The following is a 14408-nucleotide window of genomic DNA, read 5'->3' as shown; positions in this document are numbered from 1 at the left end:
TTTATTTTAAAATTATCTCCAGTTGTAAAATAACCCCAGGGAATGAAAAAGCACGATTTCCATGTCTCTGCTGTCCGTGTTTCTTTATGGATTATCAGGAATTTAACACTCACAGGACAAGGGTTTTCTGCTTTAAATTTGTTACTTCTGTACTAATCATCAGTTTAATGTGGAGTATTCAAGTTGATTTAAAATGCTTACAGCTGTTTTTAAAATTATTCTTTAGGTAGTTCTAAAAGAGTACATAGTACAGGAAATGGTTACAAATTCCTGCCTGGCACAGCTGGGACACTGCTCTGTGACTACCCTACCTTCCCAGGTGCCCTTGTTTAATAGGTACAAGGTTCTGCAAGTGAAAACCAAAGGATAAGGATGATGGTTCTTCTCTGCTGGAAGACTCACCAAGGGAAAGTTTCCCTATGCATTGTGTTGGAATTGCTTCCAGAAAGAAAGAGAGGTGAGGTATTGGCATAGGAGACCCTCCAGTGAGAACAGAAGGTCCAATTTCCTGGCAAGCCCCCACTTCTTGGGGAAGTAATTTGCTTCTGTGGGGACTGGGTTAGAGATGTGATGGGGGAAACTTTCAGCTCAGGTACAGCCCTTTGATTATTACCCATTATTGCTTTCTCATTATTGCTTTCTCATTTCGATGATGAAGTTTGCAATGTGAAGGCCAAGGACAATCAGAAGGGATTTCAGGGCCTTGGGATACCTGGTTACTATGGGAACAGGAGCATGGGTAGTGTTTTCCTTTATCCTTCAGTTGCAGGGAAGGCTGAGGGAAGAAACAAAAAGAACCAGCAGATCAATAGTTGGTGGCAACAGCTGGGGTACACCTGTCTCAAACAGAAAAAAGGATCTTTGCACAAGGGTGCAGTGCTCATTGAAAGAGCATTAAACTGGATTGAAGGGGAAAATGGCTAAACCCAGGCTTGCTGGACATAAGCCTGGTGGCTACACAATGATGCTGGACTGATGGGAGTGATAGCAAGATCCTTCACACTGCTCTGTGGTGTGTGACTATGCTGGAACACATTTGAAATACATACAGTACATACAGCATAAGGAACAAACTAAAGGAGCTGGAAGTGAGCAAATAAGAGTTTTCTCATCTTTATACCATTTATGTCAATGGGAGGAGCTATTTGGACACAGCTGAGGGAATTTTACCTAGTCCAGGAAGAGGACTGCATTCCCAAAGACTGCTAGAGAATACACTCCTCTGAGTCAGATAACTTCCTGATGCCATTCATTGGACTCTGTCATTTAGGTAATGAAGATGGATGTTGAACAGTCAATGTGATTGAAAAGTACTGAAGGTTTTATTGATCAAATAAAGTAGCTTTGTCCCTGTTTTTGAGATGCATTAGGACCATTATGTCCATAAAAAGGATATGCAATAACACTTACACTAGGATCAAGAAGTGCAATATAACTGCAATGTTTTCTTGCTTTATTTTTCAGAGACCCCTTAATTTTTTTTTTACCCCAAATATAAGTTTTGTGATAAGTATGTTTGCATATTTCTGTAAGTTACATGAGGTATTTTGTAGTCATATGATTTTACTCTTCAATACTGTAGCATTAAAAAAAACCGCCAAATGCTACAATTTAATTGACTTTTTTTTTTTTTATTATTTTTACAAGACATGAAAAAAGAATGTTAAAGAAGGAGCACAAATTATTCTGAAGAAGACATAATTCCAGCTTCCTAGGGTCTCTGCTTTCTTTTTCCAGTGATCAAATCCTCATCTGATTTGCCATTTGGAACCAAGGGATACAGCTTGTTGCAATTGGGAGCTGTATTTTACAGATTGTTGGAATTGGGAGTCACGTGCTGCAGTGGTTTGTGAAGATTGTGAAGAGCAAGCATTCACACAGTGGCAGTTTTCCACGTAGAGATAGTTGTAAGTTATGCTGGTTCCATTTCGGCAATTCAGGGTCACCTCTCTTGTTTGGGTGCTGAGTTCCTGGCAGCAACCACACTCGTGTTCCATCTGGTTTGCTTCAACAGAGTACCTGTGTTCCACGGGGGGAGAAAATGCATCTCATTAAACTCACACATCTCATTAAAAACACACAGAAAACCCCCTCAGTGATTTTTGTTTAGTGAGTGGTTGGGTTGGGTTGTTTTTGTTTTTGTTTTTTTAAGATCCTGTTTTCCTCCTTCTTACACTTATGAATGTGATTTTCATTACCTTGGTCTTCAGTAGTAAAACTGTTCTTGCTTCCATGGAATCCTATTAAATTCAGTGGAATCATATAAACACATTACCTTTGTTGCTATTCTGTGATCATAGAATCGTGTAGGTTGGAACAGACTTTGCAGATCATTGGGTTTAAGCATTAACCCAGCATTACCCACTCCACCACTAAACCATGTCTCTAAGTGCCACACTTACATGTCCTTTAAATACTTTTCAGGGATGGTGACTCAACAAATTCCCTGGGCAACCTCTTCCAGTGCTTGACAATCATTTCAGAGTAAAAATATTTCCTAATATCCAATCGTGGTGCTGCTTAAAGCCTTTCTTCTCATCCTTTCTCTTGTTACCCAGGAGAGGAGATCAAACCCCACCTCACTACACCCTCCTTTCAGGTAGTGGTAGAGTGTGTGGACATCTCCCCTGAGCCTCATTTTCTGCTGGCTAAACACCTCCAACTCCCTCAGCTGCTCTTCAAGACTTGTGCTCCAGGCCCTTCCCCAGCTCCATTGCCCTTCTCTGGACATGCTCCAACACCTCAATGTCTTTCTATTAGTGAGAGGCCCAGAACTGGACACAGGACTCAAGGTGTGGCCTCACTATGGCCAAGTTCATTGTCCTGGTCCAGCTGGCCACACTATTGCTGATATAGGCCAGGATGTTCTTGGCTTTCTTGGCCACCTGGGCACTGCTGGCTCCTGTTCAGCTGCTGTCACCAGCAGCCCCAGATTGTTTTCCACTGGGCAGCTTCCCAGCCCTTCTGCCCCAGCCTGTGGCAGTGTCTGGGGCTGTTGTTGATCCAAAGGCAGGACACAGCACTGAGCCTTATCAGACCTTGCACGGTTATTGATAAAGATGTAAAACAGGACTGCCTGCAACACTGAGCCCCAGGGAACACCACTGGTGTCTGTCTCTCAGCTGGAGGTAACTCCACTCAACAACACCAATTTTTTACACAGTTCACCTGTCCAAGCTGTGAGCTCCCAGCTTCTCCAGGAGAATGCTGTGGAAAATGCTGTCTAAAGCTTTACAAAAGTCTGGGTAGAGAATATCCACAGCTTTTTCCTCATCCCCTAAATGGGTCACCCTGTCATAAAAGTAGATCAGGTTGGTCAAGCAGCAGCTGCCTTTCCCAAACCCATTCTGGCTGCACCTGATCCCCTGTTTGCCCTGTATGTACTCTGTGATCACACCCCATGAGTCTCTTGGATCCACACTCCAAGACAATCTGTTCCATGTCCTTCCCTGGCTGCAAGGTCAGGCTGACAGGCCTGTAGTTTCCCACATCCTCTCTCCAAACTTTATTGTAGATGAGCATCCCATTTACTGACCTGCAGTCAGCTGGGCCCTCTATGTTTAACCAGATTGAAAGTAGCTTTGTGAACACTTTGTCCAGCTCCCTCAGTATCCTTGGTAATAAATTAACTTGATAGACCAATAGAAAGGAAGCCATAGAGATGCTAAATAAAATTTTAGAACTTACATTGAGGAGCCAGGACAAGTTCCTTCACAATATGACAGCTCAACAGGTTCTGGAGACTCACAGTCAGCATAGTGTATCACAGTTTCCTTGGTGTAAGGCCTGCAGTTTTTAGCTTCATAAAAAAAGGAGAGGAGAAAAGATATATTTCAGTTCTCTAGTTCTGAGCCAAAGGAATTGTAAACTAGTTTCAAAGTGCCTGTCGTCTGATTACTGAGAACCTGCAGTATTTGATGGGGTGGGTACTGTGTATATGGAGTTGTCAGACTATTCTTTGCTTTCAGCTGTAAAGTGCCTTGGGAAGATACTGCAGAGGCCTGAGCATTGCTGGTTTAATTTGTGGTATTCAGTATGAGGGGAAAAAAGAAATTGCACTCTTCTTTTGCATAAACAGTGAAACACAGGGTCTTCTTAAATAGACTGTGAAAGCAGGGTGAGTGAAGAATCCTTCCATACACTCAAAGACAGTTACAAGTTGAATAGAGTGCTCTTCAGGCAGAACACATAAACACAGCATTACTTACGTTTACATATTTTGCAGCACCCATCAAATGTAATCTCTGCGTCGTCCTTTGTAAAAGTAAAGGAGGAGGATTTATATTAGTGCACAGATGATAATCATAAGAATAAGAGTAAGAATATGAATTACTACTGATACTGGGCAGAAGGTTTCTGTGTGATGTACCCTGAATGAAACAATGGATGACTTACTGTCCTCACCATAGGAGTCTTGAATACTTGTAGCCTCATAAGAAAATACTATGCTTTTCTTATTATTAATCATAGAGCAAGCCTATTTTCATTCTTAAGACATTCCAACTTCAGTGGAAGTGATTTGTTGTATTTTTCCTTGTCCCCCTTGTTCATTTAATTGAATTCAGTCAATGAAAATTGATAAAAACTTACAGGATCGCACTCTCCGGGGTCGTACTCAGGGCATACTTTTTTAGTTTGGACTGCAACAAACTGATCTTCAATTTTTTCACATTTGTAATGGCTGCATTGATCGAGTGGCAGGATCTCGTTCACCTAAGATTTTATAAGAAAAAATGTTTTTATTAAATTGTGATCAAGTATGTGTGAGCTCATTAAGTTTTCACTTCTGAAAGATTCTCAATGCTTCTGAACTTCTTTCAAGTGGCAAAAATGAAATTCTGGAAACTAGCTTGCTTAAAATTTTAAATCCTGGCTCTGAACATTTAGACCATAAATTAGAAACCATTGCTCCATTAGCTACAAAAATAAAGAATTTGATTCCAAATAATGTTCAACTCAGAAAGCAGATACGTTGTTTTTCAGAGTAATTTCAGTATTGTATTTTTACTAGTAAGAGGCATGAGTTGACTCTTAGCTTTTCTAACTTGTATGGGCTAACAGATGTGAAAATGAAAGGAATACTTACATTGAGCACATGAACAGTGTTGTTACTGAGTTTGACTTTGCAAGCTACTTCAATACACTTCCCACAGCACTCTCCTTCCTCAGTCATGTACTGGTAACCCTACTCAGAAAGAGATGAAGAAGAAAGTATGTTGAATTGGTGATGGAGAATTCTAGTCTTACTGTAGCTGACTGGGCAGCCCTAGAGAACCTGAACTCACCAGCGGGCAAGATGTCACACACTGAACTGTTTCACAGTGCATAACGTTTGCATTAGTCTCTGGATTTTTCTCAGAGCTGCAGGTACACTTCTTACATGAGTCAATTACTACTGACATTCCAACCTGCAAGACAGAAGAAAAGACCACAAAAACATTCAAATGCCAACAGTTTCTAGGTCATATAAAGGCAGAGTTGAAAGCATTGCTGAGAGCCATTAAGGCTGCTGAAATGCAACAACGACAGTTCTCAAATTCGCTTTGAACGTAGACTTTTTGGCTTCATGCCTTGCAGGAAAGCACTTATTAAGAGGAAACTGAAGCAATGTAAAAGGGAGCAATAAATTAATGAAATTAAATCAAGACTTGTTTGTACTATCTAATTATTTTACTAGCTTTTCAGTGATCCATTTAAGAATATTTTTTATCTATAAGTTATATTGATTGGTTGTAAAACTATTATAATTTAAAAATGGGGATTAAAGTAAGCCTTTACATATGCAGATACATAAGCAAAAATCTAAATTTACATATGGATTTTAGTCTTTCTGAAATCTATCCCCAAAGACTCTGATGCTAATATTTAAATTATCAGTTAATTACCTAAGTACCATTTTTAGCAAAATTTAACAATTTGAGATATCAACTAAATAAAAAATGTTAGTTTTGTTTTTTAAAGGTCCTCTGGGCTTATTTCAAAGAGCAATTGAGTTTGGGCTTATTTCATCAGATTGTCTGGCAAAGGCATTAATTACAGAAGTGAGAGGAAGATTACAACAAAACTACATCACTAAAAATGGTTCTTGTTTTATACTACTCAGTTGAGGAAGACTCCCGTGAAAAATTTGATTTTAACTTTAAAATATCCAAACAACTTGTTAAGGGCTAGAGAGAAAACCCCCCACAAACATGTACTGGGAAAAGAACTTTCTCAAAGACTTATTTTGGTAGAAAGGATGTACTTTTCACTTCCAGCAATATACTGCTGTATCATTCTTACCGTGTACAATGTTCCATTAATCACACACACATCAGGTATAGGTCCTGAAAAACAGAACAAAAAAATGAAATCCAGAATAACTCAAATTGTGAGACTTCCTGAGAAGCCAAGATGTTGCCAAGATATTTGTAAGTAACACAAGGAATATGGAAAACTTGAATTACGTCCCCCTACATGCTTAGTCTTCATATGTAGTGTAGCTGAATGTTTTAAGTAAAGTTCCATCATTAAAATTAGTTGAAAGAGTTGGAGAGGAATGGCTTCAAACTCAAGCTATGCCTGAAAAATCCCTTTTTTTCCCTTTTAAATTAGTTGTTTCCTCCTTGAACTCTAGGAATCCAGTGATATACAAATATGCTTCAGTTATTGATTCATTATGACCTTTCAGAACATGGCTTGTATGGAAGATTGACTCTGTGGAAAAAGGTATTTCTACCGTGGTAATGTAAATCTGACAACCCATCTATGTCTTTCACAGAACTGCTTCAAACTTGCCTGTTCCTTTGTTTTGACTTCCCTTTCTCAGGCTTAATTTATGGCTACTTTTTATTCTTTTGCACAAGTATACATGCATAAAATATATGTATATAAAATTGTATGTTTATAAATAAACTAATATAACTGTAGGATTTTTTTTATTTTCATGAGCATCTGGCAAGGGTGTAAGTATAATTACTACTTTTCATATACTGTCAGTTTAGTTACTGATTGCAATTCACTTTGTACTATTGCTTCCTGTTACTTGGTCTTGTAGTTAACTCTTAAGCTTTTTAGTGGCTTATTCTTCTGTTTATCCATCTTATTTAGTTGCATTTAGGTTAATGTTGATGTGCTCTGATGTTCCCATGTAATAACAGGAAAAAGATGCATCAATAACATTTATAATTACAGGTACAGAGATACTTGAGCTACACAGACCAGTGAATGTTCAAAATATTATTCTGCTCTCCCACCTATTTTCTCAGCAAAGTTAAATAAAAATAACATTTTTTAAAACAAAGTTTTAATGCGTATTTAGGCAAAAATCATTGTGTGTTTGCTGAGACAGAACAATTTAAGGAAGATTTTGCTGTTATTATGATACATGAAGAACTTCCTTAGATACTAATGGAAGTGCAAATGTAATTTATTGGAGTATGGTGTGGTATGTATATATGTATTTTGAATACTTACGGCATTCAAATTGAGGACAGCATGGGTCTTTTTGTGGTAGTACAGGCATGGAAACAAATCCTAGGTCACAAACGGTTTGCTGAGGTGTTTGGCATGGGAGTGGCTGGCACTTCACAGTAGCAGTGAGGGAGTCACAGACACACTTCTGGCATTCATTTATCCACTCTTCTCCAGGCTGAAAATATATAAATTATTTATTCTTAAATGCTCCTTCACCCTAGTTGTTCAGTTTTATCTTAAGATATCCTCTCAAAATTAGTAGGGAATTCAGATTGGAGTTGTCTTAGTACATCATCTAAGAGCAGGTTTGCTCAGAACAACCATAGAATTTTCTTCTGCATAAAAATAATGATATTTTACATTTCATGGCTAGTCTACTTATCTCTATGAAATTTAAATTACTTTTATTAAAACCAAAAGTCTCTAACTTAGTGAGCTTTTCTACCTAGAGATTACTTAGAAGTATGGTAATGCCAGGCTAAATAATTGTGTGCTATCAGGTCGTTTGCTACATGACCAGTTTTGTTATTGAGAAACATAGAGGTTGATTTGAGCTGGCTGTTTGGAATGGAATCTGTATAAAAGGACAGAAATTGGTCAGGTTTTGCAATAGTGGTGTATTAGGAAGTAGGGAGGGAACCACCTTTCGTTCAGGATTGACATCAGTACAGTTTCTTTCTACTGAAGTTGTGGAGGTTGTTGGTGTGGTTGGTGAGGCAGCTCGTGATGTAGTCGAAGGAACAGGAGTTGTCAGAGGACACGGCCCCTGGAAGGGCTCAATCTCACATTCCTTGCTGCAAAGTGCATAAAAATTACAGCCAGCTCTGTCTGTTCTGTTGTATACCACTTCCCCTGTAGATGAAAATCGGCGGAGAAATTATAAGAATGAAAATACATAGGGAGAAAAATCAAGAAATTATTGTGAAAATATAAAGTGTATTCAGGTATAAAAAGTTTAGATGATTTTCAGTAGTTATCTTTAATGGAATAGTGTCTTAAGGGTTTATATTGCTTATGAATTTTTTTATAATCATAAAATAAGACACTTACCAGGAGAAAATAAGGTTTCAAACACGTGACAAAAGCATGGAGTTATTTTGCTGGATGTAATGGATGTGCTGGTGGAAGAACTGAGGGTTGCAGGAGTGCTTGTTGTAACATGACTTGATTGTGATGTACCAGCTGAAGATACTGTTGAGCACAAGTAATAATTTAGTTTGCAGGTACAGGATTTTTGTCTAATAATTTTAACATAGTCAAGAGGTTTATTAAACATTCTGGCAAACGAAGTGAACATTTTTGTTGCATTCAAACATTTGGCCTATTCATAAGTGGAGATTGTGAAACTTTTTTCATTGTAAATTGAATAACACCCGGCCTTTGACAAATCTTCTGAGATTTACCTGTAAAGTTTTCAAAAGTTTCAAACTTCTCCATTGAAGTAAGAATTAACATCTGTGAAGTTAACCCAGCTGTCAAACACAGATACTAGTAACAAAGGGCCAGATTGATTAAAAATTGATTTATGTGTTTTAAATAATATAAATGGTCATATATTCATACAATCACTGATGAGAAGAACACAAAGGTTTGAATGTTGCTCTAAAGAAAAAGATGTGTAAAATTATAAGAAGTAGAGAGTTACATAAGTGTGATGGAAATTGTGCACAGCAGAAGAAAAGAATGTTATAAAAATTTCTGTCACACCTGTGGTACTTCCAGACAGAGGAAGAGTGGTAGTGAGCACACCAGTGGAGGCAGTGCTGGTTGTGGTAGCAATGATGGTTGTGCGTTCTCTGACTCGGGCCGTGGTGCTGGGGACAGCTGTGGTGCCTGTGGTGGTTTCTATTTTGATTTCAGAGATTGTAGTTGGGGATGTTGCAGCCCGGGTTGCCACACTGGAGGTTTCTCCTGGAGCTGAGGTGGCTGAGGGTCCTGAGGTGCTTCTCTCAGTGATCCTGGAGGTGCTGGCAGTGCTGGTGGCTGGTGTGGGCACTGTTGTTGTTGTTGGGACAATGGCGGTGGTGCCTTCAGTCTGAGGGGGAGAGGTGCTGGTGGTGGTAGCAGCAATGATGGTTGTGCCTTCTCTGACTCGGGCTGTGGTGCTGGGGACAGCTGTGGTGCTGGGGACAGTGGTGGTTTCTATTTTGATTTCAGAGATTGTAGTTGGGGATGTTGCAGCCCGGGTTGCCACACTGGAGGTTTCTCCTGGAGCTGAGGTGGCTGATTCTGCTGTGGTGCTTCCTGCAGTGGTTTTGGAGGTGCTGGAAGTGCTGGTGGTCTCACTGGGCACAGTTGTTGAGGGAAGAATGATCGTGGTTGTGCCTTCAGTCTGAGGAGGAGAGGTGCTGGTGGTGGTAGCAGCAATGATGGTTGTGCCTTCTCTGACTTGGGCTGTGGTGCTGGGGACAGCTGTGGTGCCTGTGGTGGTTTCTATTTTGATTTCAGAGATTGTAGTGGGAGATGTTGCAGCCCGAGTTGCAACACTGGAGGTTTCTCCTGGAGCAGAGGTGGCTGAGGGTCCTGTGGTGCTTCCTGCAGTGGTTTTTGAGGTGCTGGCAGTGCTGGTGGCTGGGGTGGGCTCTGTACTTGTCAGTGGGATGATGATGGTTGTGCCTTCAGTCTGAGGAGGAGAGGTGCTGGTGGTGGTAGCAGCAATGATGGTTGTGCCTTCTCTGACTTGGGCTGTGGTGCTGGGGACAGCTGTGGTGCCTGTGGTGGTTCCTATTTTGATTTCAGAGATTGTAGTTGGAGATGTTGCAGCCCGGGTTGCCACACTGGAGGTTTCTCCTGGAGCAGTTGTGGCTGTGGCTGTTGTGATGAGTCTTTCGGTTGTCCTGGAGGTGCTGGCAGTGCTGGTGGCTTGCTCAGGCACAGTGTACCTTGGGGTGATGGAGGTGGTTCCCTGTGTTGAGAGGGTACTTGTTGCTCCTCCAGTGGTTGTCATTTCTTTCTGTGGAAGTGTGGGGACAACAGTTGGTGTTGCAGCAGGTTGGGTTGCCACTGTGGTTGTTTCTGCTGGGAGGTATGTTGTGGAGGTGCTTACTGTGGTGCCTGTGGGTGCTAATGTTGTCTGGCAGAGTTTTTGGTCACAGCACAGCACTGAGACCTCGTAGTCGAAACACGTGGGGTACTTGAGATTCTGATCTCTATTGTTGCACACAAGCCCCTTCTCAAGGCTGCACTCAAACTTCTGTCCCATTATTTTCACAATGGTGTCAGCATAATCTTTAGCTCGGCACTTGATGTCTTTTGGCTTGTCACACAACTCGTACCCAGCAGCTCGGATATTTTCAAAAGTCTCTAAATCTCCATTTTCGCTGCCTGGGGTAGGGGAGTCCACGTCAAACCACTGTGTCCAGGCACAGCGTCCCACCACGCAGTTGTCTGTGGAATTGGAGATGCGGATAGTGGTGGGGCCAGGGGTGGTCCCCGTTGTTGTGGGTGGAGTGAAGGTGGTTGTGCCTTCAGTCTGAGGAGGAGAGGTGCTGGTGGTGGTACTGATGATGGTTGTTGTGACCTCTGTGACAGGGGCTGTGGTGCTGGGGACAGCTGTGGTGCCTGTGGTGGTTTCTATTTTGATTTCAGAGATTGTAGTTGGAGATGTTGCAGCCTGGGTTGCCACAGTAGAGGTTTCTCCTGGAGCTGAAGTGGCTGAGGGTCCTGTGGTGGTTCCTGCAGTGGTTTTGGAGGTGCTGGAAGTGCTGGTGGTCTCACTGGGTACAGTTGTTTGGGGAAGAATGATGATGGTTGTGCCTTCAGTCTGAGGGGGAGAGGTGCTGGTGGTTGTAGCTGCAATGATGGTTGTGCCTTCTCTGACTCGGGCTGTGGTGCTGGGGACAGCTGTGGTGCCTGTGGTGGTTTCTGTTTTTACTTCAGAGATTGTAGTTGGAGATGTTGCAGCCTGTGTTGCAACACTGGAGGTTTCTCCTGGAGCAGAGGTGGCTGAGGGTCCTGTGGTGCTTCCTGCAGTGGTTTTGGAGGTGCTGGCAGTGCTCGTGACTGTTGTCGTTTTTGTTGGGGTGATGGTGGTGGTGCCTTCAGTCTGAGGGGGAGAAGTGCTGGTGGTGGTAGCAGCAATGATGGTTGTGCCTTCTCTGACTCGGGCTGTGGTGCTGGGGACAGCTGTGGTGCCAGTGGTGGTTCCTATTTTGATTTCAGAGATGGTTGTGGGAGATGTTGCAGCCCGAGTTGCTACACTGGAGGTTTCTCCTGGAGCAGAGGTGGCTGATTCTGCTGTGGTGCTTCCTGCAGTGGTTTTTGAGGTGCTGGCAGTGCTGGTGGCTGGGGTGGGCTTTGTACTTGTCAGTGAGGTGATGGTGGTGGTACCTTCAGTCTGAGGAGGAGAGGTGCTGGTGGTGGTAGCAGCAATGATGGTTGTGCCTTCTCTGACTCGGGCCGTGGTGCTGGGGACAGCTGTGGTGCTGGGGACAGTGGTGGTTTCTATTTTGATTTCAGAGATTGTAGTTGGAGATGTTGCAGCCCGGGTTGCCACACTGGAGGTTTCTCCTGGAGCTGAGGTTGCTGATGCTCCTGTGGTGCTTCTTTCAGTGATCCTGGAGGTGCTGGCAGTGCTGCTGGCTGGTGTGGGCCCTGTTGTTGTTGGGATGATGGCGGTGGTGCCTTCAGTCTGAGGAGGAGAGGTGCTGGTGGTGGTAACAGCAATGATGGTTGTGCCTTCTCTGACTCGGGCTGTGGTGCTGGGGACAGCTGTGGTGCCAGTGGTGGTTCCTATTTTTATTTCAGAGATGGTCGTGGGAGATGTTGCAGCCCGAGTTGCGACACTGGAGGTTTCTCCTGGAGCTGAAGTGGCTGAGGGTCCTGTGGTGCTCCTTTCAGTGATCCTTGAGGTGCTGGCAGTGCTGGTGGCCTCACTGGGCACAGTTGTTCGGAGAGGAATGATCGTGGTTGTGCCTTCAGTCTGAGGGGGAGAGGTGCTGGTGGTGGTAGCAGCAATGATGGTTGTGCCTTCTCTCACTCGGGCTGTGGTGCTGGGGACAGCTGTGGTGCCTGTGGTGGTTTCTATTTTGATTTCAGAGATGGTCGTGGGAGATGTTGCAGCCCGAGTTGCCACACTGGAGGTTTCTCCTGGAGCAGAGGTGGCTGATTCTGCTGTGGTGCTTCCTGCAGTGGTTTTTGAGGTGCTGGCAGTGCTGGTGGCTGGGGTGGGCTCTGCTGTTGTTGGGACAATCGCAGTGGTGCCTTCAGTCTGAGGGAGAGAGGTGCTTGTGGTTGTAGCAGCAATGATGGTTGTGCCCTCTCTGGCTTGGGCCGTGGTGCTGGGGACAGCTGTGGTGCCAGTGGTGGTTCCTATTTTTACTTCAGAGATTGTAGTTGGAGATGTTGCAGTCTGTGTTCCAATACTGGTGGTTTCTCCTGGAGCTGAGGTGGCTGAGGGTCCTGTGGTGCTTCCTGCAGTGGTTTTGGAGGTGCTGGCAGTGCTCGTGACTGTTGTTGTTTTTGTTGGGGTGATAGTGGTGGTGCCTTCAGTCTGAGGGGGAGAAGTGCTGGTGGTGGTAGCAGCAATGATGGTTGTGCCTTCTCTGACTCGGGCTGTGGTGCTGGGGACAGCTGTGGTGCCAAGAGTGGTTCCTATTTTGATTTCAGAGATGGTCGTGGGAGATGTTGCAGCCTGAGTTGCCACACTGGAGGTTTCTCCTGGAGCAGAGGTGGCTGATTCTGCTGTGGTGGTTCCTGCAGTGGTTTTGGAGGTGCTGGCAGTGCTGGTGGTCTCACTGGGCACAGTTGTTGGGGGAGGAATGATCGTGGTTGTGCCTTCAGTCTGAGGAGGAGAGGTGCTGGTGGTGGTAGCAGCAATGATGGTTGTGCCTTCTCTGACTCGGGCTGTGGTGCTGGGGACAGCTGTGGTGCCTGTGGTGGTTCCTATTTTGATTTCAGAGATTGTAGTTGGAGATGTTGCAGCCCGAGTTGCGACACTGGAGGTTTCTCCTGGAGCAGAGGTGGCTGATTCTGCTGTGGTGCTTCCTGCAGTGGTTTTGGAGGTGCTGGCAGTGCTGGTAGCTGGGGTGGGCTTTGTACTTGTCAGTGAGGTGATGGTGGTGGTACCTTCAGTCTGAGGGGGAGAAGTGCTGGTGGTGGTAGCAGCAATGACGGTTGTGCCTTCTCTGACTCGGGCCGTGGTGCTGGGGACAGCTGTGGTGCCTGTGGTGGTTTCTATTTTGATTTCAGAGATTGTAGTTGGAGATGTTGCAGCCCGAGTTGCCACACTGGAGGTTTCTCCTGGAGCAGAGGTGGCTGATTCTCCTGTGGTGCTTCTTTCAGTGATCCTGGAGGTGCTGGCAGTGCTGGTGGCCTCACTGGGCACAGTTGTTCGGGGAGGAATGATGATGGTTGTGCCTTCAGTCTGAGGAGGAGAGGTGCTGGTGGTTGTAGCTGCAATGATGGTTGTGCCTTCTCTGACTCGGGCTGTGGTGCTGGGGACAGCTGTGGTGCCAGTGGTGGTTCCTATTTTGATTTCAGAGAGGGTTGTGGGAGATGTTGCAGCCTGAGTTGCGACACTGGAGGTTTCTCCTGGAGCAGAGGTGGCTGATTTTCCTGTGGTGCTTCCTGCAGTGGTTTTGGAGGTGCTGGCAGTGCTGGTGGCTGGGGTGGGCTCTGTACTTGTCAGTGGGATGATGATGGTTGTGCCTTCAGTCTGAGGGGGAGAAGTGCTGGTGGTGGTAGCAACGATGATGGTTGTGCCTTCTCTCACTCGGGCTGTGGTGCTGGGGACAGTGGTGGTTTCTATTTTGATTTCAGAGATTGTAGTTGGGGATGTTGCAGCCCGGGTTGCCACACTGGAGGTTTCTCCTGGAACTGAGGTGGCTGATTCTGCTGTGGTGCTTCCTGCAGTGGTTTTGGAGGTGCTGGAAGTGCTGGTGGCTGGGGTGGGCTCTGTACTTGTCAGTGGGATGATGATGGTTGTGCCTTCAGTCTGAGGAGGAGAGGTGCTG

The 14408-nt window shown here is 44.3% G+C and overlaps 1 protein-coding gene across 1 annotated transcript; it reads right to left on the bottom strand.

The window, feature by feature from the left end:
* Positions 1-349: 349 nt before the first annotated feature.
* On the bottom strand, positions 350-13984 carry LOC306803961 (uncharacterized protein). The gene is made up of 12 exons (XM_079309983.1): positions 13522-13984; positions 9163-10920; positions 8506-8646; positions 8099-8307; positions 7456-7630; positions 6283-6326; positions 5286-5408; positions 5087-5185; positions 4591-4713; positions 4209-4254; positions 3688-3799; positions 350-2019 (listed from the first exon to the last, which is right to left on the bottom strand). Exons 2-12 carry the CDS (start codon positions 10655-10657, stop codon positions 1749-1751), a joined length of 2838 nt encoding a protein of 945 aa, XP_079166109.1. The 5' UTR covers positions 10658-10920; positions 13522-13984; the 3' UTR covers positions 350-1748.
* Positions 13985-14408: the final 424 nt, after the last annotated feature.

This window comes from Erithacus rubecula (assembly GCF_903797595.1).
Source record: "Erithacus rubecula genome assembly, chromosome: 6".
Classification (NCBI taxonomy): domain Eukaryota; kingdom Metazoa; phylum Chordata; class Aves; order Passeriformes; family Muscicapidae; genus Erithacus; species Erithacus rubecula.
This window is presented reverse-complemented; position numbering and strand designations above follow the sequence as displayed.